The following is a 22,510-nucleotide window of genomic DNA, read 5'->3' as shown; positions in this document are numbered from 1 at the left end:
CAGCTTCTTAAAGAGAGCTAACGCCAGGGTCACCAACGCCTATTTCCTAAACACAGCACACAATTGCTGCTTAGCTTTGCCCACATATGGGCCAGCACATGTGTTTGTCCATGATTATTTGTCTTATGTACTATTCAATAAGTATGTCTTTGTATACACCTATGAATGTGCTTTGGCAGGTGCGGATGTGGGTGTGGGTGTGTAAGTAATCAGGTCAGTCTTGAAGTCCGAATAATGGATGTATGGTATTTTACTTTAATTAGTCTCTGTGCATTGTTAGCCTCAGTTTTCGTCTGCCCTCAAATATCAGAGGAAGAATGAGTTCATTTCCTTGAAGTTTATTAACTGTTACCGAAGGCAGAGAAAATTCCATAAGAGAAGGTTCCATACAGTGCAAGTGGAAGGGGAGCTCTGAGTTGGTAAGAAAAGATGCTTGGAGTGGGGACTTGGAGTGAAGGATGGAAGGGCAGATCTCTCCTTTCTTTTTCCCTCCATTCCCACAAGGATACTGGATTTTCAGTGGGGGTATCCTGCTCAGCATTCCCTCTCCAAAATGGAACCAGAGAGGGGAAACTTGATACAAAGTAGAGGTAAAAACACCTCACAGCTCCTCTGTTTCTCCATCCAAGGGGATGCCAATATCCACGTTGTAGTCTACAGGCTCCCCGGAGCTCAGCCAGGGAATAGGGGTTCGATTGAAAGAAGGCCTGTTGGAGAGGTTCTGGTTGTAGAGGACTAGGGGTTCACTCAGCAAGGGCCCCAGGTCAAACTTGGGCATCTGGAAGGTCATGCGTTTGGAGGCCTTCTCATATCCACCATAAGGCATTGCTGTCCTGAAAAGGGGACACATTATTTAATTAAAAACCAGAACAAAAGAAAGAGTTTTGTCAGTGAGATGTTACACTGTTTTGAGGATAGGGAAGTCTGTGAATTCTAGTTGCAGATTGCTTCTGCACTCCTTATTCTTCTTCTCCCTAAGTACTCCATTCCCCCTTCTGGTTTGCTTGTTTCCCCAAAGCTAAAAATGAGAAAAGTAGTCTAGTGTGTACTAGATAGAGAGTCTCATGGATAGTTGTAAGCCAAACCAGTCACATTTTCAGAGAATTTTACCCCAAACACTATAGACTCAAGGGTCTGAGGTCGCCTTAAATTATAATGACCCCCCTCAAAACCCCTACCCCACCTTCAGTGGATAGTGCGTGCCCTGGATGAGAGGAATTAACATTTCCTGGAAAATCCAGGTACCTTAGGACCAAAAGCACTTCTCTAGGGCTTCCCTGTCCTGTTTTCACACAGTCTAGAGAAGCCCAGTTCCAAAAGGATAGATACTTGAACCTTACTAAAGTAGGGTATAAAGAAATAGAATCTTCAATAGTATAATAACTTGCTGTGGTGCATAATCTATAAAAATTCTGAATCACTATGTTGTACACCTGAAACTAATATAATGTTGTAAGTCAACTATACTTCAATTAAAAAAAGAAAAGAAAAGAAAAATAGAATTATACTATAAGGACAGTAATGGAATTGTAACCTTGAATGAAGGGAGCCTCAAGAAGCCTTTAAATGTGTAATATGTTATTCCCATTTCACAGTCAAGGCAACCAAGGCTCAGAAGTAGGGTGACTTTCCCACACCGCTATGAACATAACTATGAACTAAAATTCAGATCCTGCCTCCTAGCAAATTTTTCCTTCATCATACCATGCTGTTTCTCTGAGCTAGAGTGAAAAGACCAAAAGCCTTCAATTGTGGCCCCCAAATTCCTCCCATGCCTCCTCATCCCCCTGAAACATTTGAACCAGTCTCCATTCCAACTAAGGGCATGTTGCCATACACTGGAATGCATCAGGTTCCTTCCACATCCTCCTTACCTGTTGAAGGACTTATACTGAGGGAGATCAGCTTTGGCCCCGTGGGCCAGCAGGTTGATGCCAAGTTCCACTTTTTGCTGGGAGTCAACCCCCATGGCTCTCTCCCATGGGGAAATATAGGTCTTGAACACAGTGATATGTTTTCCTTCTCCACCTGCCTGGTCGTCTGGCAGCCATGGGAGAGAAATAATAATAAGTCAAATAATAGCAGTTAGTAGCCAATGGAAGTTAGTCTCAGAGCCCTGCACTAGAGAAGTTGCTGGGGCCAGGGACCAAAGGTAAAATATCTTGGTAATTGTATAAGGTTTGTGAAATAATGACAGCCTGGAGTCGGATTTGTGATACAAACTGAAAGGCTAGAAAGGTGACTGAGAGACAAGGCTTCTGGGTGGAATAGACACGTCTCTATATCCTTATGGACCCAGAAAGTCCATCAGGCTATCTCAACAGGCCTCTCCTGCTTCCTACACCCAGTCTAGGCCTCATTCCTGGGTATTTCTCTGCTTTAGAGACCAGACACATTATTCTTGGGTGAGGATACTTGCCTAGTCCTGTCTCGCCAACCCCTGCAGTGCCAGCAGCTCCTCCTTGGCCAGTCTGGCCCCCAGGACCATCTGTACCCCGATATCCAGACCCAGGGCCCTGATGATGGTGATGCTCGTCAGAGCCATACTGTCCGGCAGAGCCACTTCCCCCTGCCTGGCCTCCACTGCTGCCCTTGCTGTAGGAGAATCCCTGGCCAGCTGTACCCAGCTGTCCCCCAACTGTGGGAAGGAACTTCTGGAAGTGATCCTGAAAAGAAAGGACAAAGTAAGGGGAAGGTTAGCAATGGGTATGGGGAATACCATAGCAAGTAGGAGGTGATCAGAGACAATGGACAACCAGAAGACACTGAATCATCTGAGACTCCCCCCTCCAATAGATGGTTAGCAGATAGCCTGACTGAGAGAAATTAAACTCTCCTTAAGGGATACAACCCCTATGGCTCAGTTCGAATTACATCTAGGATGGGGGCAACTCATTCTCCAAAATCCCCTTTCCCTCCTTACCAAGGCAAAGAGGACCAAGAGTTCTGCTCAACTTAGGTTTGAGAGATTGGGGCTGGCATGGAGAACCCAGCCTCAAGTTAAAGAACTACAGAGATCTCTGCTCCTCCCCTGCATCTTGTCTAACAGATAAAAGTCTCTTCTCTCTCTTCCTCTTCCTCTCCCTTTCTCCTCTTGGTGCCTGTTGGACCAGGACTTCCTGACAGTGAAACTGTAGTGGGTAGGGGGAAGGGAAGCCCAAAGGGCAACACTGGATCCATCCCCAAAGCCTAAAAATAACCCTGCCAACTCCTTCAGGAGGCTCTCCTGGCCACCCACCGAACACACCCCCATGCTCCACCCAGTGTAACCAGACACAGTCAGGGGGGAGGGCTTTTGGCCTCCTAAAGTTAGATATGACCGGCTCAGCATTTTTATTCTGCTCCTACATACGGGCAAATGGCAGACACTCCTGCCCCTGGCCCCATGTAGGCATCTATTTTCACTCTCCCCTGGCTGCCCAGGAAAGGTGGAGGGGGAAGAAAGGAAATGGAAACAATCCCCTCCTTCTCAGCTGAAACATCTTGTGCCTGGTCCCTCTCCAATCTCTACTTCTCTTCGGAGAATGATCCTGACTAGGAGACGTAGGACCTTAAAGCATGGTTTCGGTCCCCACATCTGTGGTCCTTATACTGACCCTTTAGATAAAAGAATGGCTCAAGAAGAGATGGTTATAAAAATTCACTTACCTCTTTCTACGGTTGCCAGATTTTGCAAAAAGAAAAAATCACAGGACACCAGTTAAATTTGAATTTCAGATACACAATAATACTTTTTTAGTATAAATATGCCTAAGTATTGCATGGGACATATTTAGATATGAGAGTATTCGTCATGTACCTGAAATTCAAATTTAACTCAGTGTCCTGTATTTTTTAATTTAATTTTCATGTCCCAAATATTTCATGGGACATACTTATATTAAAAAATTATTGTGTATCTGAAATTCAAATTTAACTAAGTGTCTTCAATTTTTTTTTTTTTTTTTTTGCCATGCTGCGTGGCTTGCAGGATCTTAGTTCCCCAACCAGGGATCGAACCCAGGCCCCTGGCAGTGAGAGCACCGGACCACTGGACCACCAGGGAATTCCCTAAGTGTCTTCAATTAAAAAAAAAAAACTTATGTCCCAAATATTGCATGGGACATACTTTACTAAAAAATTATCTGTGTATATCTCAACTTTATTTTTTTAATTGAAGTAGCATTGCTTTACAATATTATATTAGTTTCAGGTATACAACATAGTGATGCAATATTCTTATAGACCATACTCCATTTAAAGGTATTATGAAATATGGGCTTTATTTACTGTGCCTACAATATATCCTCAGTAGCTTATTTAGTGTGTATCTCAACTTTAAAATATAGGACTGGGCATCCTGTGTTTTATCTGGTAATCCTATCTTTAATACTTAACCATACTGGGAAGGAGTTTTCTCCTTGAAGGTGTGGACTCCCCACCCTGCCTCATCAGCTCTAAGATACGGATTTAGTTTCAGAGGTGGGCTGTAATTCACCCTGGAGCTATTGGGGGCTCGCTGTATCTGGGGGGTTAATGAGCTTATAAATTAGCTGGGAGGGGAGGTTGGTCATATTTTAGAGACTCGGGCGGGGCCTACCAAGAAGCTGTCAAAACAGGCACGAGGCTTTGAGAGTAGTAAAGTTCTGAACTCACCATTGAGCTGTCAGAGAAGACATCAGGGTGGTTTTCATAGATAAATTTCTCCACCCGCATCTGCCGCAGTTTGAACATCTTGGAGCCCCGGTTAGTGAGTAGCGACAGCTCCTCCAACATCACATCCCTTGGGACGCTGATCTTCTTGCCCAGGTTCAGGCCTGAGCTCTCCTGTCCACCTTTCAGGGAGGTGGGGAGGCAGAGGCAAGGGAAAGAGGAAAGTAGGGTTTTCTAGCTCCCAATGAAGCCGCCATCCACAACTAATTAAGTGTGTGTGTCCCAGCAGAGATCACTGAGGGAAGCAGATGCTGTCTGTGATGTCTGATCAAATTCTATCTAGTTTATGAGGGATTTTGATTTCCTGGGTTTGGAGTTGGAGAGAATGCATGGGAAATGGGGTGCAGAGTGAGACAGTGGGGATACTAGAATGGGGTGAAGACGGTGAATGGGGTAAAAGGTATGGGGTACAGGGCAAAAGAGTAAAGAAACATCATAGATGGAGGTCATTGGGGAAACTGTAGCACGGGGGAAAGCCCAAAGCCACCTCTAAATATATACTCCTATCTTAACTCCTTTGCCTTCTCTTCCCCTCAGTAAACTGGCTGCAAACACCTTCTAGGTATTGATTGGGAGAGCTCTTCACATGCTGTACTCCTACCACCCCCAGGAAAAATGCCTGAGCAATTTTCCATTTTAAGTGCCTATACGAGGCTCCTTAGCTCTGGGGAAAGAAGTAAGGAAATTAACCATTTATTGAGACCTTACTCTGTGCCAGTCTCCATCATACATATTTTCTTCTCAAACATACCTCACTGACCTGTGGGTCCTGTTGTCTTGGACCTGTGCTGGGTAACATGGCATGGGTGTTATTGTCTCAGATTACAAGGTGAAAAGGGTGGAAGGGTGAGTAGTCAGTGTTGAATTCTTTCTTCCTTTCCCCCCTTCCCCCCACCCCTGCAAACCTCACCCCCACCCCAAATTCTTCTTGTCTCTCCTTATCTATTCGCCTTAAGACACATATAACCTTATGATACTTCTGGGGCTCATGGGCCAGAGATACTCTCAATAAGAAGTCCCACACTAGGTAGGTGCAAACATGCCATACCTCCAGTGAGTTCCATGATCAGCTTGCTGGATTTCCGCTTCTTGTTGGGGGCAGGGGTCCCTGAGAGTGGCATTGTGGAGGTGGATGGAGCCTGGATAGGGTGGGAAGGAGGAGGTGAAGGATGGACAGGGACTGCAGTGAGTGTCTACAGTAAGGCACTGCTTAAGGACTTCAGGGAGAAAAATTTCATTAGATTTTTTAAAAGAAGTACATATTTCTCTAAAAGGTGAAAAACCATTGCTTTAGGGCTTCTCTTCTTGGGAAGCAGGGCAGAAAGTATAGATGCACCCCTTGCCCCTGCCTTCTACCAACCTCTTTTCAGCTGTTTTACATAGAGCTGGTGCTGGGCTTAGGAACACAATATGTGTTAGGAGGGCCTGGGGGTAAAACAAACACATTACTTACAGGTCAGGTAATGCACCCAGGTTTCATTGGTTTGGCATGACTTGAAGCTTTTATTTGTACGGGGCTCCCAGACTGGGATTATCATTGCAAACTCTGGCCTCTCAGTCTTCCCCAAGCCCCAGAGTGGGGTTGGGGGGGGGGGTGGAGCAGAAAAAATGTTCTGCCAGGGTTGAGGAGATCCAGCCAGAAACATTCTCCATAGGATGGAGAGGTTATTGCCCCTCCACCGGGCCAGCTGGATCATGGCCTGGGAGGTGACAGCAGTGCTCCCACTCAGTTTCAGTCACTCCCCACCCCCCAGACCTGGAGTAGAGAGGGAGGTCAATCTTGATGCATGTCAATTCAGCAATATCATAGCAGTGGGGAATTCAGGGAGGACAGGAACATAATCATAGGATCTGGCAGTGGAGGGGGACAAGCTGGGAAAAGATACAGATTCCAGCCCCTCCTTAACAGAAGTTGGCACTCAGCGAAATGTCTTCTGCTGAGTCCTGTCTCACAGCACATCTGTGATTCTACTAGCTTAGTGGGGTCTGCTGAGGCCAGAGTCCAGGAACTGCTAAATAGATTCTCCCCATACCTCTCTCAGCCCAAACTAGGTTCTTGTTTTCCATCCAGCCTCTCAGACCCCCTTCTCATTCCTCCAGTGCCTCCCCCAACATCTCCAATCCCCCCACCCTCTTGGGCCCTTCTCCTTCCAACTCTCTGTGGCTCCCCTGAACTGGACAACTGGGAACTCAGTACAGATGGAGGAGGGAGGAGCTCCCCCCAGGATCAAGGGTCACTATTACAGACACAGACACAGCAGTCAGCAGAGTGGGCTCCAGCCCCTCTGACTATAAAGCTGGAGACTTACCGGCTGCTCAAGCGGTGGTCAGCTCTCCCTGGGGTCCAGCAGCTTTGGAGGACTGTGCTGCTGTGACTAGAGAACCCGAGCTGGGCAGGCGTGGGGGCAGCACTGGCAGTGGGGGAGGGAGGGTGGTTATTAATAGAGACGATGAGCGCAAGCAGCTCAAATGGCACAGGGGTACTGAGACCCTGGAACCAAGATCCCATCCTCCTTGCCCAGAGGCTCAGGAAGGGGAGGAAAGTCCTTTGGAATTCTCTCACTAAGCTGTCTGAGCGAAGGATCAGTCTACCCAGGGACTCCTCTTCTTTGGCACCTCGAGGCTGAGATCCAAAGAAGCACTCAGGGAGAAAGTGAAAACTGAGAGGGAGAGAGGAAGCCGGCAGCAAGTGGTGAATAAGAATTCGGAGTGGGAAAGTGAAAACCAGGAGAATGTGTCTGGAGAGCCATTCAGAGACAATCCAGGCTGGAGCTGGAGGGACATGTGGGTGAATTTTGGGGGTGGGAGGGTTTAAGATGCTATGTTTCGGGAAGGAATTTCTGTTCACAATGGAACTGCCCTTTGAAAGTTCCTGGATAGGCTGGTCTTTGCTTTGGGAGGGCCAGATTTTGGCAGGATAAGGGACCAAATTAACCAAATCCAGTAGTTAGGCTATCAGGGATGATGTGGGAGAAGACTTGACCAGTTTCTGCCTTTTCATCCCCATTTGCTGTTCGGGTGCTCAGTTTAGCCTGCTCTGCTAGATAGATGTCACTTTTTTTTTTTAAATTTATTAATTAATTTATTTATTTTTGGCTGCATTGGGTCTTTGTTGCTGCACGTGGGCTTTAGTTGTGGCGAGTGGGGGCTACTTTTTGTTGTGGTGCGCGGGCTTCTCATTGCGGTGGCTTCTCTTGCTGTGGAGCACAGGTTCTAGGTGCGCAGGCTTCAGTGGTTATGGATCGCGGGCTCTAGAGCACAGGCTCAGTAGTTGTGGTGCACGGGCTTAGCTGCTCCGTGGTGTGTGGGATCTTCCAGGACCAGGGATCGAACCCGTGTCCCCTGCATTGACAGGCAGATTCTTAACCACTGAGGCCGCCACCAGGGAAGTCCCAGATGTCACTTCTACCTGAAGGGGTACACGTAGGCTTCTGACCTGCCAGGGCTTTACTCTCTGAGGCTCCTACTTGGGATTTTCTTCAAAGGGAGCACACACCCCATAGGATCTGGACTGTCCCATTCACACTGGTCTAGAGAAGCCTCTGGGAAAGGGCACAAGCTTGAGAGCCCCCTCCAGGGAAACCTGTCATTTGCCCGGCACCTTCCTCGGTAGCTGCGTGAACATCCTGGATCCTTCTCCATCCTCTGCTCAGGTTTTGTAACCAGCTGCTGTACCTCTGCTGTATCCACCACCCTGTTGTGGCTGCCTTAGGAAGTGGCTTTTGTAGTCCCCAGAATACCTTTCTGTCCCTCTGTGAGCTACCCACTCTTCCTGACCATGTCCTTTTCCCATCCTGAACTTTATAGGTTCAGGTTAGGGGCTGAAAGTTCGCCCTGCTCCCCTCTACTTGGCCTCTGCCCAGACCAGTTTAGCCTCCAGATTCCTCATCTTTTGTCCTTTTTCTCCATTCTCTCCTAACCCAAAGAAGCAATTAGATGAAAAAACATAAATAGCAAAAGGTGATTTCGTCATCATTACCATCCTCCCCTCAAAAACCAACCAAAATTTTGGTCTCTTATGATTGAGTACCTAAAACTACCTAGTGAATGAAGACAGAATATTTAGCCTAGGCTCTCTGAGTCCTTCCTTTGAAATTCTGAGAGGCTGCATATTTGGGAGAATCAGGGTCAAGGGCCTGGTTATTGGCACAAATCTGCCCCCTGCTGGTAAAACTGGGGCAACAGAACTTCCTCTTCTCAGAAGTCTAATTCTAGCCGCCTTTCAGTGCCTTCTCTTTTTTATTAGTCTCAATCCACGCTGATCCACCCTCTCTCTCCTTCTTCCCTCTCTCACCCCACCTTCAACTTCAGCCATTGCTTTCCCTTCATTTCCTCCAGGGTGTTGGGAAAGCAGGGCCTTTCCAAATTGTCTAGGTTCTGTAAGCTGAGGCCTCATCTGAGAAGTATGGAGCAGGGGATGGAGAAGGGGAGAATCTGGAGAGAGAGAACTGGGGGAGTGATGGAGGTGGCTACACTGGATTAGGACAGAATTGGTAGAGAAGAGCAAAAGACCAGGGGGTGAAGGGCAAAACAGTAAAAAATAGGAGGGTAGGAACTGAGAGAGAGATCAGGAATCAGGAGATCAGGGGTATGAATTAGAGAAGATGAAGGGGAGACCAGGATTTAGGTATAAAACTAGAAGAGATGACAACAACAGAAGATATGGAGCATAAGTTTATTCTTGTGCACAAACCAAAGTACTGTGACTCACACTCAATATGCAAAGGAAATTATCAATTTCCAGATCAAGCAGCAAGCGTGACTGGTGGTGGTCATGGTGAGAGGGGAGCCCATATCCCTCTAGGATCAGAGATCAGGACCTAAGCTGGAAAGAAATAAGAACTAGGGTTTGAGGGATGGGGTAGAACTAAAAAGAGGTTTTGGCTCTGGGTGTTTCCCTGCCCTTTCTCAGGTAGTTATGACAGGCTGCAGAAGACAGAGGGACAGATTCAAAGGAGGTAGCACAGATACCTGTCTTTCAACACTCAGCACACACTCTCACATCCCTCCACCATCATCCCCCTTCACTCTAACAAATACATTCTTCTCCCTCAAATTTCTCCCCAATTCCCCTTTTGTGTACATGATTGGTTTCTTATTACCCAATTTTACTCTCTACCAACACTGTAGTCTCCCTCACCATGCTTCTCTCTGAGGCTCGATCAATTTCATTCATTTCTGTTCTGCTCCTGGTTTCTACCTCACTTTCCACATCATGGTTCTTTTCTCCTTTCTGTCTTAAGTTCATGAGACAATGAAGCCAATGATTTGTTCATTCTCAGAGGACATTTTCTTTCTTTCTTTTCACTTCTTGGATGCTTTGTTGCTCACCATGGGCCTCTCCAGTTGCTAACTTTCTGAAATCCCAAGGAACAGAATTCTTAGTTCTACTCCTGGTCTAGCCGGTATAACTCAACCCATACAAACTGCCCTGGTCCTTCAGGTCTCCTCATACTCTATGAATTTCACCAGATGCTCTACACCTGCTACAGACGATGATCTTTAACTCTAATGAGTCTCTTTCTCCCCACCAGACATTCTATGTGAGGATAACTGACTCTTCTTTCATTAGTGCAAGGGTAAGACCCAGATTGGGTCTTTATTTAGACGGCTCCTCTTACTCTTGCCTCAGACAGAAGAGCACATCTGTGTGCACGCACACACTTGCACACACACACCTAGGAAAATGCCAGACAAGCTTGGGAAAGAAGAGTGAGGAGCAGCAAATGATTTCGTGCAAATAGGGGTCAGTTCAGTCCCTTTGCTGCTTGTCTGGTGGTGAGCTTCTTGCCTGAGGTCTCAGTGGTAACTTCTCTGTCTTTCTCATTGACTGTTAAAACAAAGCCCACAGAAAAAAGCACAAATGTAGAGAAATGGAGACTAGTAGAGGAGTGTAGGTGAAGAGACAGAGTTAAAGACAGAGATCCAGGCAAGGAGCTACAAAGAGAAGCACAGACACCAAAGCAAAGATAGTATTATAGGTTGGAAAGCAGCAGGGAGGTTAGGAGTCAGGAGGAAGCTGGGAGATGGGACACCAACTCCAAAACTTTCTCTGGCAGGAGGGAATTTAGCCTGCAAAGGAGGGGTGGCGGGGGCGGGCGGGTTGGGTAGAAGCAATTTTAGGAACTAGCTGTTCCACCTCCCCTTGGTCCTGGGAGCTGTGCCCTGTTCAGTGGTGGCCCGCCCCAGGCCTCCACACATGAGCCTGCCATCCTGTTCTAGTAGCTGAGAACCGGGGCCTGGCTACCTGGAAGCCACAGGAGCTGGGGGACGTCCCAAGACCCCTGGGAGACTCTGGAGGAGGGGCTGGGCTAAGGACAGGGGCTGAGGCCAGCTCTGCCCTCCAGATGGGCTCATCCAATGTAGTGGCTGCTCGGGGGGCAAGCACAGTGGGTGCCAGGGGCTCTGCAGTGGGCTGGGGCGCTGGAGTCGAAAATCGGCGGATCTCCTGGACTCGGGCAGTTTTGGGAGGCACTGAGGAGGTGGGTCCAGGAGTCGGGGGAACCTCATCAAAACAGAACATGGCACTTTTAAGTTGGTAGGGCTGGTGCCGCATGAAATCCAAAGCCTTAATGCCCTGCTTGGGGGCTGCCCGAGGCCCTTGGGATTGGATCTTACTAGGGAGAGTTCGGGCAGCTTGGGGGAAAAACGGTGAGAGCAGTGGGTTGTAAGCAATTGGAGGTGGGGCACGGATATTGGGTGAATATTTCCAGGAAGGGGGCAGGGAGGGGGTAGGAGAAGGGCTTCTGGGCCGAGGGCCAAGGCCAGGACCAGGTGCTTCCACCACATACCTGTCCGCTCGGCTCTGACGCTTGGCAAACAGCTCCCCACCCCTGCCTTGAAGCCTTGGTGGTTCAGGGATTCCAGCTGAAGGGGCCGCCCCATTCACTAACCCATCGAGGAACCCTCGAGAAGGGGGCTTGGGAGCCACTGGGGGTGGAGTCTTAGGAGTCGTAGGGGGTGGGGTCTTGGGAGCCATTGGAGGCGGGGTTTTAGCTGTCACGTGAGGCAAAGTCTTGTAACTCCTGCCCCCCGGTGGCTGCATGAAGTTGCAGGCTTCAGCCCCGAGGCTCAGGGCATCCTCCTCTGGACAAGATTCCGCACCCCCAGCCCGGGGTTTTTCATCCAGGTTCTGCACCAACGATAGCAGCTCCGGGTTGGGCGAGTTCTTCGTCTCCTCATTTCCCGGCCGGAACATCTGCTTTCGGGTCCCCCGACGCCGGGCCTCCTGGAGGATGCCGGTGCGAGCAGCTGGCACGGAGATGCGCTTCTCCCGAGCGCTGGAGGGCTCAGGGGCTGCGGGGACAGGGGCGGGGGCCTCTGGGCGTGCAGCAGGTCGCAGAGGCGCCGATAGGAAGATAGAAGCGGTGGAGGTCATGGCAGCTCCGCTAGCGGGGGCGGGGGGCTCTGGGGCTCCGCCTGGCGTAACAGGACGATTGGGGGCTGGGATGTATAGGGAGCTGGTGGCCGTCACGGGGCCGGAGGAGCGTGGGGTGCTGGCGGAACCGGGGGTTGACACGTGGCTGGGAACCCCTGAAGAGAAGCTGGGCAGAGGAGTGGTCCCCTGCGGAGAGGACAGGAAAGGCGGTGGGACGGCGCTGAGGCCTCCCAGGCTCTCATTTGCCCTCTTGGGAGCCAGGGGCCGGAAAATAACCGAGGTGGTACCTGGCCGCTGCCCTTGTAAGCCCGGAGTAAACGGCCTGGCTGACCGGTTAAAGATGCTTGGAGCTGGGGTAGAGGCTCCACTGCTAGGGAGGAAAGGTCTGGGGCTGGCTGCAGGGGCCGGCGAAGGGCTGGATGGGAGCACAGCCGCCTCTGGCGGAGCGCTTTGTGCCCGAAGTGGTGACTGCGGGCCCTCACCGTTGAGCGTGGCGGCTGGACCATCCCCGGCCGGCTCCTGAGTGCTGGAGTCTGCGCGCTGGCGCTGCTGTTCAAAGAGTTGGGCCCCTCGCCCAGAGGCCTCACTCAGCTGCCCTCCCAGCCCCGGGCCCTGGCCCACTGCTGCGCCTGAGCTCGGCCTGGCCAGCTCCATGTCCAGGTAGGGGCTGTCCCAGTCGGACTGGTTGGTGAGGCTGCGGGCGTCGGAGAAGGCCTCTTCGTCCAGCTCAGACTCACTAGTTGGAGGGACGCCGTCCTCCTCCCCAGCGCCTGTCCCCGCGGCAGCCCCAAAGCTCACTAGGGTGTACTTCTTGGCTCTCTGCCGACGTTTCTTAAACATCAATACCCCCTTCGAGTGGGGGTTGGGGGCTGCGGTTAGCAGGGATGCAATCGTCCGGCATTTGGTCTTGGCCTCCTTCACACTTCTCTCTTGGAGGCTCTCTGCCCTTTGCAGTTCTGGGGAGAGGAGGAGGGAATGGTCAGTGAGCATCTTCTGTTCCCCAAGGCTCTCACCCGCCCCCCGCCCCCCCCCCACCAGCGAGCTCCCTCAGGCCTCCCACCTCTGGTCTTCTCACTGGCCTGACCCACAAGGTCTCTCCTGCCTTTGGCAAAGTCCTCTAACTTGGGGCCAGAGTGGAGGTGAAAGGTGAAACCAAGGACAGTTGAAGGGAAGGCAGAGGGTAGTTGGCTGCCCTGACACCACTCTGACCACAGCTCTCCTCCTATCCTCTCTTCCCTCCTATCTTTCAGGAGATTGCTCTTACCCACACCACACGCATGCCTCCCCTGCTTCCCTCCATTCCTGGCTGGCAATGTGAGGCTGCGGTAGAAGGGGGTTTACTTCCCATGGCAGGCAAGGACATGAAGCAGGTCCCACGGTAAGAAAAAAAAAGAAGGGGCACTTTTCTCCCACCAAAGAGACCCTGTTAGGGGACTTCTCAGAAAGTTTGGGACTTATCCCCTCTTCCTACCCCTTACCCTATAATAAGGACACAAAGGATCCTTAGCAATGAGGATCTTCATTCATAATTCCACTATCATCGTGTGATCCACGTCATATACATTCATAGAAATAACTCCCACCACACATCACTTCAACAAGAATATGGCTCTAGGGAGAGGTGGCTATGGGCATATTTTCTCATCTGTACTTTTCTCTCACATCCCCATATACTCTAGCTTATATACATCCTAGCTCATAGACACATGTATAAATACACGTGTCCACACAAAAACATACATGCATACTCAAGGTGGCCCTTCTTCCCAGAATTCCCCTAGCAGAGACACTGTCACTAACAGTTGGGACAAAACTTAAGTGCCTTCTAAATCCAAGGTGCTCCTCTGTGCCTCAAACCCCTGCTACTCACAGGCAGAGATGGCTTCAGATCTGAGATGCAGGAAAAGCCAGAGTGCTGCTCTCCAAGGAAAGCTTCCAGATCTTTAGGATATCTCAAAGTCACCAGTTGATACAGTCTCCTTTCCCCCAAGCTGAGGGTGGGAGTGGGGTGGGCTTCTTTGACAGAGCTGCCCCCTATTTTCCAAGCCTTCTGGGTAGAGAGCTCAGGTAGACACTACCAGGCAGGCACGCAAGCACTGTGTGCTAAGGGGAACCAGGACAGGGTTTCCCGTGCCACGTGGGGCCTGGGAGGTGGAGCCAGGAAATGGGAACGCTGCCCTGCTGCTAGGACCCTGACTCGACACAGATACTCTCCGATCCATGATCCCCAGTTCCTCCTGAAAAATTCTTGAAATTCCATCTACTTTCCACTCAAGATATCAAAGCTCCCTTCTGATTAGGGCTCTCATTCCACCCGTTCCAACGTTCATAGCACACAATAGTACTGTGGACTAGAGATAGGCAATGGAGTCATAGTTTAGTTCAGAATTTTGGTTCTTGGGAGAGTTACTTCATCTCACTGAAGTTCAGTTTCCTTATCTGTAAAGAAGGATGATAACATAACGTCTACCTCATAGGGTTGCTATGAGGTTTAAGTGAGATAATGTAGGTAAATTTAGCATTTAACCTAAGCCCCACTGTGAGTAATTATTACTATCAAAGCTTTCTTGACACTAGCTACACATGTATCCAGACACTTTCTTGTTCACTCATATCTTCTCCCACGGACTCCCACATACATGCTTTCATGTATTCATAGATTACTCACACTTCTCTCTCACACATACATCCTCTCTCCATGAGTTTTCCATAGCTCATGTGGTCACAAACCCCTTTGACATGTGACCATAGCATCAGCCCATTCTGAGAAAAGGGCAGTGAAACTCTTAAGAAAAGAAGGAAGAGGAAGGAAAAAAGGAGGAGGGGGTAAGGGAGTAAGACCTTTCCCAAAGACCTCCCTTCCCCAACTGTTGACGTAGTCCCCTCCATTCTAGATTCCAGAACTCTCTTGGCTGTGGGAGGGTAGTACCTGCATAGAACGGGTCCTGGAGCTCAGGAACTGGGCTTGGGGCTTTGTCGCAACTGGCTTGGCTGAGAGGCTCTTGGCTGATGGGCTCAAAAGTCTCCATGCCGAGAAAGGCAGTGTTGGCTGGAGCAGAACCAGTTTGAGGCACCCCCCACGCCTTTTAAAGCCCCTTTGTCTTATCCCCAGAGCTGGTAGCTGAATGAGCTCACTGTGCTATTTTTGGAGCCTGGCCCCCCTCCCTTCTCTGGGCTGCCCCACAAGCCCTGGTATGATGGACATGGGCACCTGCCTACCCTTCCCCCTACCCCACCACACTGGACAATGAGGTCTGCTTGGCTAAAAATATCCCTGAGCCACTCACTAACTACAGTCTCACCCAGCATGATGGGGAAGGGAGAGGGTGCTAAAATGAGAATTGGGGATAAGCATGAGATCGTGGGTGTGCATCTGGAATTTCTTTGTGGGACATGGGACACTCTCAGGGATGTCTGATGGTAAACTGTCACGTCCTTAGCCTCTATTCCAGACTTAGAGGCACAAAATTCTATGGATCAGGAATCAGAATAGTGGAGGGGAGGAACGAAAGATGAGAACTAGAGGGGTAACCCTGAGATTTCCAAGGTGACAAGAAAGGTCTCTAGAGGAGGGGTATGGGAGGCATAGGACAGGGAGAAAGTTCACTCTTAGACTTTGTTCTGTAGCTCACATCAAAAATAGTAAAGAGGGCTTCCCTGGTGGTGCAGTGGTGATGCAGGGGACAGGGGTTCATGCCCCGGTCTAGGAAGATCCCACATGCCGCGGAGCGGCTGGGCCCGTGAGCCATGGCCGCTGAGCCTGCGCGTCTGGAGCCTGTGCTCCGCGTCTTAGGGCCTACATTCTCGCCTAAGATAAGAAGCCAAAGATCCCTCCCACCACCACTTCCTAGAGATCTCATGACTATTCCATAGCCTCCCAGTCCCCAGGAATCCTAATGGAACTAGCAATGTCAAAGGTAGCTCTGATGCTATGCCTGCAATTAACACTGAAGAGTCCCTGTATCCCTGTCCTGCTTCCAAATACTCCCCTGACCCATGTCTGCACTCTGCCCTCACCCCGTCTGACACCTAGCAAAATCATAGCAACGACAAGCAAACCCTTCATCAATTCATGTCCCTTTCCAACTTCCCTACTTATCCTGTTCCTGGGTTGGGTTGAGCCCCCTGTACTTTTTTGTCACGCTAGTTCAAACAGCAAAACTAATGGGGATCGTGAGAATAATTATTTTCCCCTCCTATCCATTACTCTTCTCCACCTGTCCCCAAGACTGTATCCAAGGGAAGCATAAGGTAGGTGGAATGTATGGTTATGGAGTGTTAGATTTAGGGCTCAGATTGAAGAATCCTGACTAAGGAAAAGGAGTTCAGGCACTCACTGGCTTGTTTGGCCTTCTGAGTATAGGTGGTAGTCAGATCTTCTGCCACTGGGTGGGGAACAGGCCCCACCATAGGGATGAGATGAGGGCCAGGCCGGAGGGGGCCATGGGGCAACAGCAGGACCTCAGCCGGGGGTGGCTGAAGGGTTGTCCCGTCCTCCCAAGATGGGGAGCTCACGCGGCTGTCATCCTGGCTGGGAGGGCCAAGGACACCAGGTGCTGGCTCTGCGGGGCTGTCAGACAGGTAGACCTCGTCAGGTGGGGCTCCTGGAGGGGTGGGCCTTGTTGGGCCTCGGCGGCGGGGTCGGCGGGTCTTTTCATGGGTGGCTGGGCCATCAGCATCACTGTCTGTCTCTCCATAGTAAGCCTCACTGTCAGGGGGAGAGAGGAGGCTCCCAGGCAGGAGAGGCTGGGGAACTGGAGCACCAGGGGGCTCAGGACTCAGCGGAGACAAGGGTGACAGTGCCTGAAGCTCACCAGGGGATGGAGATCGCACAGGCCCCTCGTCCTCTACCCTGGATGGAAAAGATGACAGAACTTGAGAAATGAGCTGGATGACTGAGAGCTAGAGAGATCTGGAGGAGATGGGAGAAGGATGTAAGGGGAGAGAGGGGACTGGCATGTAGGTGAAATGGATGGGCTGGGAAGAGTGGAGATCTGAAAATGAACTGGTAGGCAAATCTGCTTGGCAGGCTTTGACTGGAAGTGGGTTTAAAGAGAGATGTGACGATAAATAGACAGGCAAAGGGCCTAAATAGGCCCACGCACCCACATTCAAGTGCTTTGGGAGGCATACACAAACATCTATACTCCAGCACAGATACACAAGCAGAAATGGGTACTTGTCAGTAGCTGAAGTCAGGCCAGTGAGACATAGAGCTGAGACAGGCAATGGAAGCCCTGGACTAGGGGGATGGGTGTAGGCTGGGGTGGGAGGGGTCCATACCGCCTGACGGTGAGGACAAGCTGATTCCCTGAGTCATCGATGAGGCTCATGGCTCTGGCATGAGAGAGGCTGGTGCAGGAAACCCCATTGACGGCCAAAAGCTGATCCCTTTCCCGGAGTCCTGCTCTGCCAGCCTGGCTCCGTCTTCGGATCTGAGAAGGTGTTGGAGGAGAGACTGTAGGTGAGGGAGGGCTCCAAGGGGGGAATAGAATGAAAGGAGTTAGGACAGGAGGGACCAGTGTGTGGATGGAATTTTACTTTACAGGGTAAGAAAGGATGGGGAGGGACAAGAGGTGACAGTTAAGGGGGGTCAATCTAGATGGAAGAAGGTACAGATTTGAGAGAATAACACATCCTTTAAAGGAAGGTAGGGTAATCACTGAATGAAAAAGACGGGGAAAACTGCAAGGGGGGACGGGACGTACTATTGTAGAAATGGTGGTTATCCCCTCAAGATTTTCCTCCAAAGGAAATATCTATACTAGCCAACAGTTCTCTTCTAGTCCTTGGAGTCCTAGGCACCATTATCTACACAGTCAAGATTTTAGAACAGTACTCCAGATTGGAGGGAGTCCAGCAGATTCTGAGGGATTGCGATTGTGTATGTATATGTGTGCCGGGTGTGCACACACATGTACATATGTTAAAGTAATAATAGTAATAGTGGCGATACATTTAGTGCTTACTAAATGTTAGGCACAGTGCCAAGCACTCTACGTGTTTTATTGAATTTAATCCTTAGAAGTTAGCACCTATGGAGTAGGTACTATCATTACCTACATTTTATAGTTGAGAAAATTAAACCTGTGCTATGAAACCAAAATGGTAACAACTTCATCTGACAGATCATATCTTGCCATAACCCTCCTAGCCTTAAAAAAAGTCTTGCCTAGTGAGAGAAGGGATCTGGCGTAGCGAAAGAGGAGGACTGAAGGCTGGGGCAGGGGCAGGGCAAGGCTGGGCTGGGCTGGGCTGCGTGAGAACCTCAGATCATCACATACCAATTTAGTTAGAGAGAAATGACAACCTTCCCTACATTCCTGGAGTTTGGAGTAGAGGCACAGACCCAGGAGAGCAAAGACTGGATGGCCAGCCCTGAGCCTCTGTTGCCAGCCCTGGACCTCTGCTTCTATGAAATTGAGGCACAGTCTTCCTTTTTCTCTGCTCCCAGAAACCAGGAATTCCCTTTTCTAATAGCCCCCCACAAGAAGGCTGTGCTCAGACACTGCTCCCCCCGTCAGATCTGAGCATGCTTCCTCAACCATCTACCCACCCCCACTCCACTTCTTCACAGCCTCCCACTTCTCCCCCCACAGGCCACCACATGACTCTTCCCAAGTTCCCTTGGGTTCCCCTTTCCCTGAAACCTCAATATAGGCTCCCTTACCTTGGATACCTGTAAAGGTTTCCTCTGCTCGGCCCCCCCCTGAAGTCGGAAGCCCCAGGGGGCTCCCCCAGACAGTGTGACCAGCACCTCCTCCTCAGCACCCATCTCTCAGCTTGGCCTATGGCCTTCGGAGTTTGGACAGTGTCCCAGGGAGAGAAGTCGAGGTGCTGGTACCCCGTCCGGCCTGTCTGGCTGTCCTGCTTCTGCTGCCCTAGGCCTTCCACCCCACACCACACACCACAGGCAGGCAACTTGGCCCTGAGATCAGTACAGTCCAGAACACATGTCCTGTCAATCGAAGCTGTGCTCAAAATAGTTACCGGCTGTACTCCCCTCCCTCCCCAAGCTGTATTACTCCCAGAGCTAATTATAGTGAAGACTTCTGCCCTCCCCTGTCTCCCATTCTCCTGCATGGGCTTTTTACTCAGGACTCAGAGTACTAGCTCTGTGGGCTCTATAACTAATGTACATCCTTTCAGGGACTGTGCCTTCCCTGATAGGGTCATGGACTAATCCCAACTGCTCTCCTCCAAAACTTATTCCAAAGTGGCAGCAGCAGGGGCTTCAATTCCTGAGCAAGGAATGGCTGGGTTTGTCCCACAAGATTGCAAGACCCCCAGAAAAAAGTACCCCTTTGCTGTATGAATTAACCTATTAATCAAAGTGGAGATCCATATTCCACTGCAGTGCTGGGTGCAATGTAGAGGAACTCTGTTCAGCCTGCTCCAGCTGAAGTGTTGCCTGTTCCATAAAGCTTTTCCTGCCCATCTCCTCACTCCCTACCTATAGAATTAATCCTTCCTTCCTCTGGGCAAAATATGTATCTTGTTCGTATTTCTATTATTGTAGTTTTCAGCCAATATTACTGTTTGTTTATATGCCTGTCTCTCTCCTAGATTGTGAGAAACTTGAAGGCAAGGACTGTGTGTAAAAGCCAATCAACAGCCCCCAGAGCAATGACTGATGTAACAGGTGCTCAATGTTTGGTGAAATAAATTACCTCTTACAACACATAGTTGGTCATGGAAAGGTGGGTAGAGATAGGTGTGCATAAACATGCCAACCCATGTTAATAATAAAATATTTAGTTATTTTTAGGTTTCCATTACATGAATGTGCCCTATGTTAAGAGATCTCTTTCTTTTAAAAAACATAATATTATGGTGCTGTAATTATTGAAGGCTACAGAGGTCCCTGGAATAGCTGCTCTGATAGCATGCTAAATGCTGTTTGCCTTGGTGTTTGATGTAGTCATAAAAAGCACTTGGAATTTAGAGTCAGAACTGGGCTTGGATTCTTGTTCTATCATTTATTAGCTGTATGACCTTGGGCAGTTACTTGACCTCATCAGTGAAAAGAGTATCTAAATATCCATTCATTCACTATTCAAACATTTATTGAGTGCTAGCTACATGTAAGCCATTGTGCTATACCAGTGGCTTTCAATTAACCCTGCATATTGGAATCAATTAAGTGCATGTTGGAATCACCTGGAAAACTTTTAAAGCTACTGGCTCCCTAAAATAGGACTGTGTATATGATTAGATGATGGGTAATGACATATTACATGAATTTATATATTATACAAATATTATACATTATACAAATACTTTATACACACACACACACACACACACACTCTCTCTCTCTCTCTCTCTCTCTCTCTCTCTCTCTCAGGCCCCTCAGCCTTAGGGATTCTAATTTTATTGGCCTAATAGCTGGTATGGCCATTTTATTTTTATTTATTTATTTATTTTGCTATGGCCAGTTTAAAAAGCACTGCAGGTGATTCTAATGCGCAGCCAAGATTGAGAACCAGAGTGGGGATACAGAAACCAATAAAATGCAACGTATCAGCCTCTATTCTCAAGAAACTATGAATTTAAACTCTACTACTTACTAGGAGTGCAACATTAAGCAAAACAGAGGATACCTACTTTCCTATGCTGACGTGTCAAATGGGATAAATTATGCGAAAATACTTAACAGAGACCCCAGTTTATGGCAATTGCTCAACAAATGTTAGCTGAATTTCGCAAATTACTAATCTAGACTAGTGGGTCTCAATCTTCAGCATGCAATGGAATTGTCTAGAGGGCCATAGCTTGCTGGGCCCCACCTGCAGAATTTCTGATTCAATATGCCTAGGGTGGGTCTGCAATTTGTAACAGGTTTCGCAGGTGAAACTGATACTGTTGCTCCCAGGATCACAGTTTGAGAAACACTGACCTCCACTATAAACTCCTGAGGACAGTAAAAATCTGCCTGTTCACTAAAACGTGCTCAATGCCTAATAACAGATTCCAGCAACGACTAGAAGTGCAAGTTTTTCAATGAATGAACCACTTTGTGCCTCAGAATAACTAAAATTTACTGTGCACAATATGAGAGCAAGAACTTTTCCCCACATTGGTCATAAAATTCTTCATTTAATGTTTTTTTCCCTTTAAATGCTTCCTTTACACCAGTGCTCTTTTTCCCCATTTCTTTTCTTCCTTATTAAAAAAAACTTTTATTTTGAAATGAATTGTACATAATACATATGAACTATTTGAAAATAACAATAATGTAAATATCCATGTGAATATTAAGAAATAGAACACTATTAATATTATTGATGCTCCATTATGTTCCTCCCAATTATACTTTTCTCTTTCCCTCCCCAGAGGTAACCAACAGCCTGAATTTTGTTACTTTGGGGCTTTTTTGTTTGTTTCTTGTTTTTTTGGCCCCAGGCCAGGCTGCTTGCAGGATCTTAGTTGCCAGACAGGGACAGAAACCAAGCCCTCCAGCAGTGAAAGCGTGGAGTCCTAACCGCTAGACTGCCTGGGACTTCCCACTTTGTTTTTCTTTATAGCTTTATCATACGTGTATGTAATTACAAAACCTTATTTAAATTGATGAAGAACTTTTGTTTGTTCACTACTGTATTCCTGGACCCAAGAACATGGCTTGGAACACAACAATGCTTAAAAAATAATTATTAAATGAAAGGATTATTGAAAGGATTAAATGAGGTTATGTATATTTTAAAAACTCCTACAAATATTAGCTACAATATTGTTATTATTAAATGGCGTAATAATAATTACTCCAGGAACTGTAGCTCTTCCAAAAGGCTGGGGGCATTCTAAGAGTAGAGATTATCAGGCTGTGGCAGTGCTCTGCATCTAAACCAAGGCGCTCTATAAAAACGGTTAACTAATAACGAGTGACCTTTACTGAGCACTTACTACGGTGCCAGGCAATCTTTGTGGCCTAATCCCATACTCTCAACAAGTTTTTAGAAGGGCATTCATATTCTCTTCATTTTACAAATGAAAGAAACTGAGGCCGAGATTAAGTTGCCCTAGCTAGGGAACTGTAGAGCCAGAACTTGAACACATGACCCCAGAAAGCAGAATTAGTGCCCTTTAACGTTACAGGGTTCTAAGGGAATTCCCTGGTGGTCCAATGGTTAGGGCTCTGCACTTTCACTGCCCGGTGCATGGGTTGGATCCCTGGTCAGGGAACTAAGATCCTTCAAGCCCCATGGGTCAGCCAAAATAAATAAATTTTAAAAAGATATATTACATCAGAATAATTATATTTTAAAAAAATTGTACGCCCCGCTCCGCAAATCTCAAGACCGGCAAAGGTCATGGGTGAGAACCTCCAAGACGGAAATCAATGGGGCCAGGGGTCAGCAGGAAATCGCTACAGGACTCTAAATCAGAGGTTTCTAAGATGTCATAGGAAGGAGAGTTACTAAACATAGTTCAATCACATCT

The 22,510-nt window shown here is 48.5% G+C and overlaps 2 protein-coding genes across 2 annotated transcripts; both read right to left on the bottom strand.

Moving 5' to 3' along the window:
* Positions 1–336: 336 nt before the first annotated feature.
* Positions 337–11,591, bottom strand: MYOZ1 (myozenin 1). Its single transcript, XM_082854064.1, has 6 exons — positions 11,484–11,591; positions 5,741–5,831; positions 4,636–4,814; positions 2,420–2,666; positions 1,875–2,040; positions 337–833 (listed from the first exon to the last, which is right to left on the bottom strand). Exons 2-6 carry the CDS (start codon positions 5,811–5,813, stop codon positions 602–604), a joined length of 897 nt encoding a protein of 298 aa, XP_082710190.1. The 5' UTR covers positions 5,814–5,831; positions 11,484–11,591; the 3' UTR covers positions 337–601.
* On the bottom strand, positions 10,862–18,845 carry SYNPO2L (synaptopodin 2 like; the record flags this gene model as incomplete). Its single annotated transcript, XM_082854063.1, has 4 exons — positions 10,862–13,026; positions 16,408–16,922; positions 17,354–17,505; positions 18,741–18,845. The coding sequence occupies 4 exons, from the start codon at positions 18,843–18,845 to the stop codon at positions 10,862–10,864; spliced, it is 2,937 nt and encodes a 978-aa protein (XP_082710189.1).
* Positions 18,846–22,510: the final 3,665 nt, after the last annotated feature.

This window comes from Leucopleurus acutus (genome assembly GCF_964270905.1).
Source record: "Leucopleurus acutus genome assembly, chromosome: 14".
In the NCBI taxonomy this organism is placed as follows: domain Eukaryota; kingdom Metazoa; phylum Chordata; class Mammalia; order Artiodactyla; family Delphinidae; genus Leucopleurus; species Leucopleurus acutus.
This window is presented reverse-complemented; position numbering and strand designations above follow the sequence as displayed.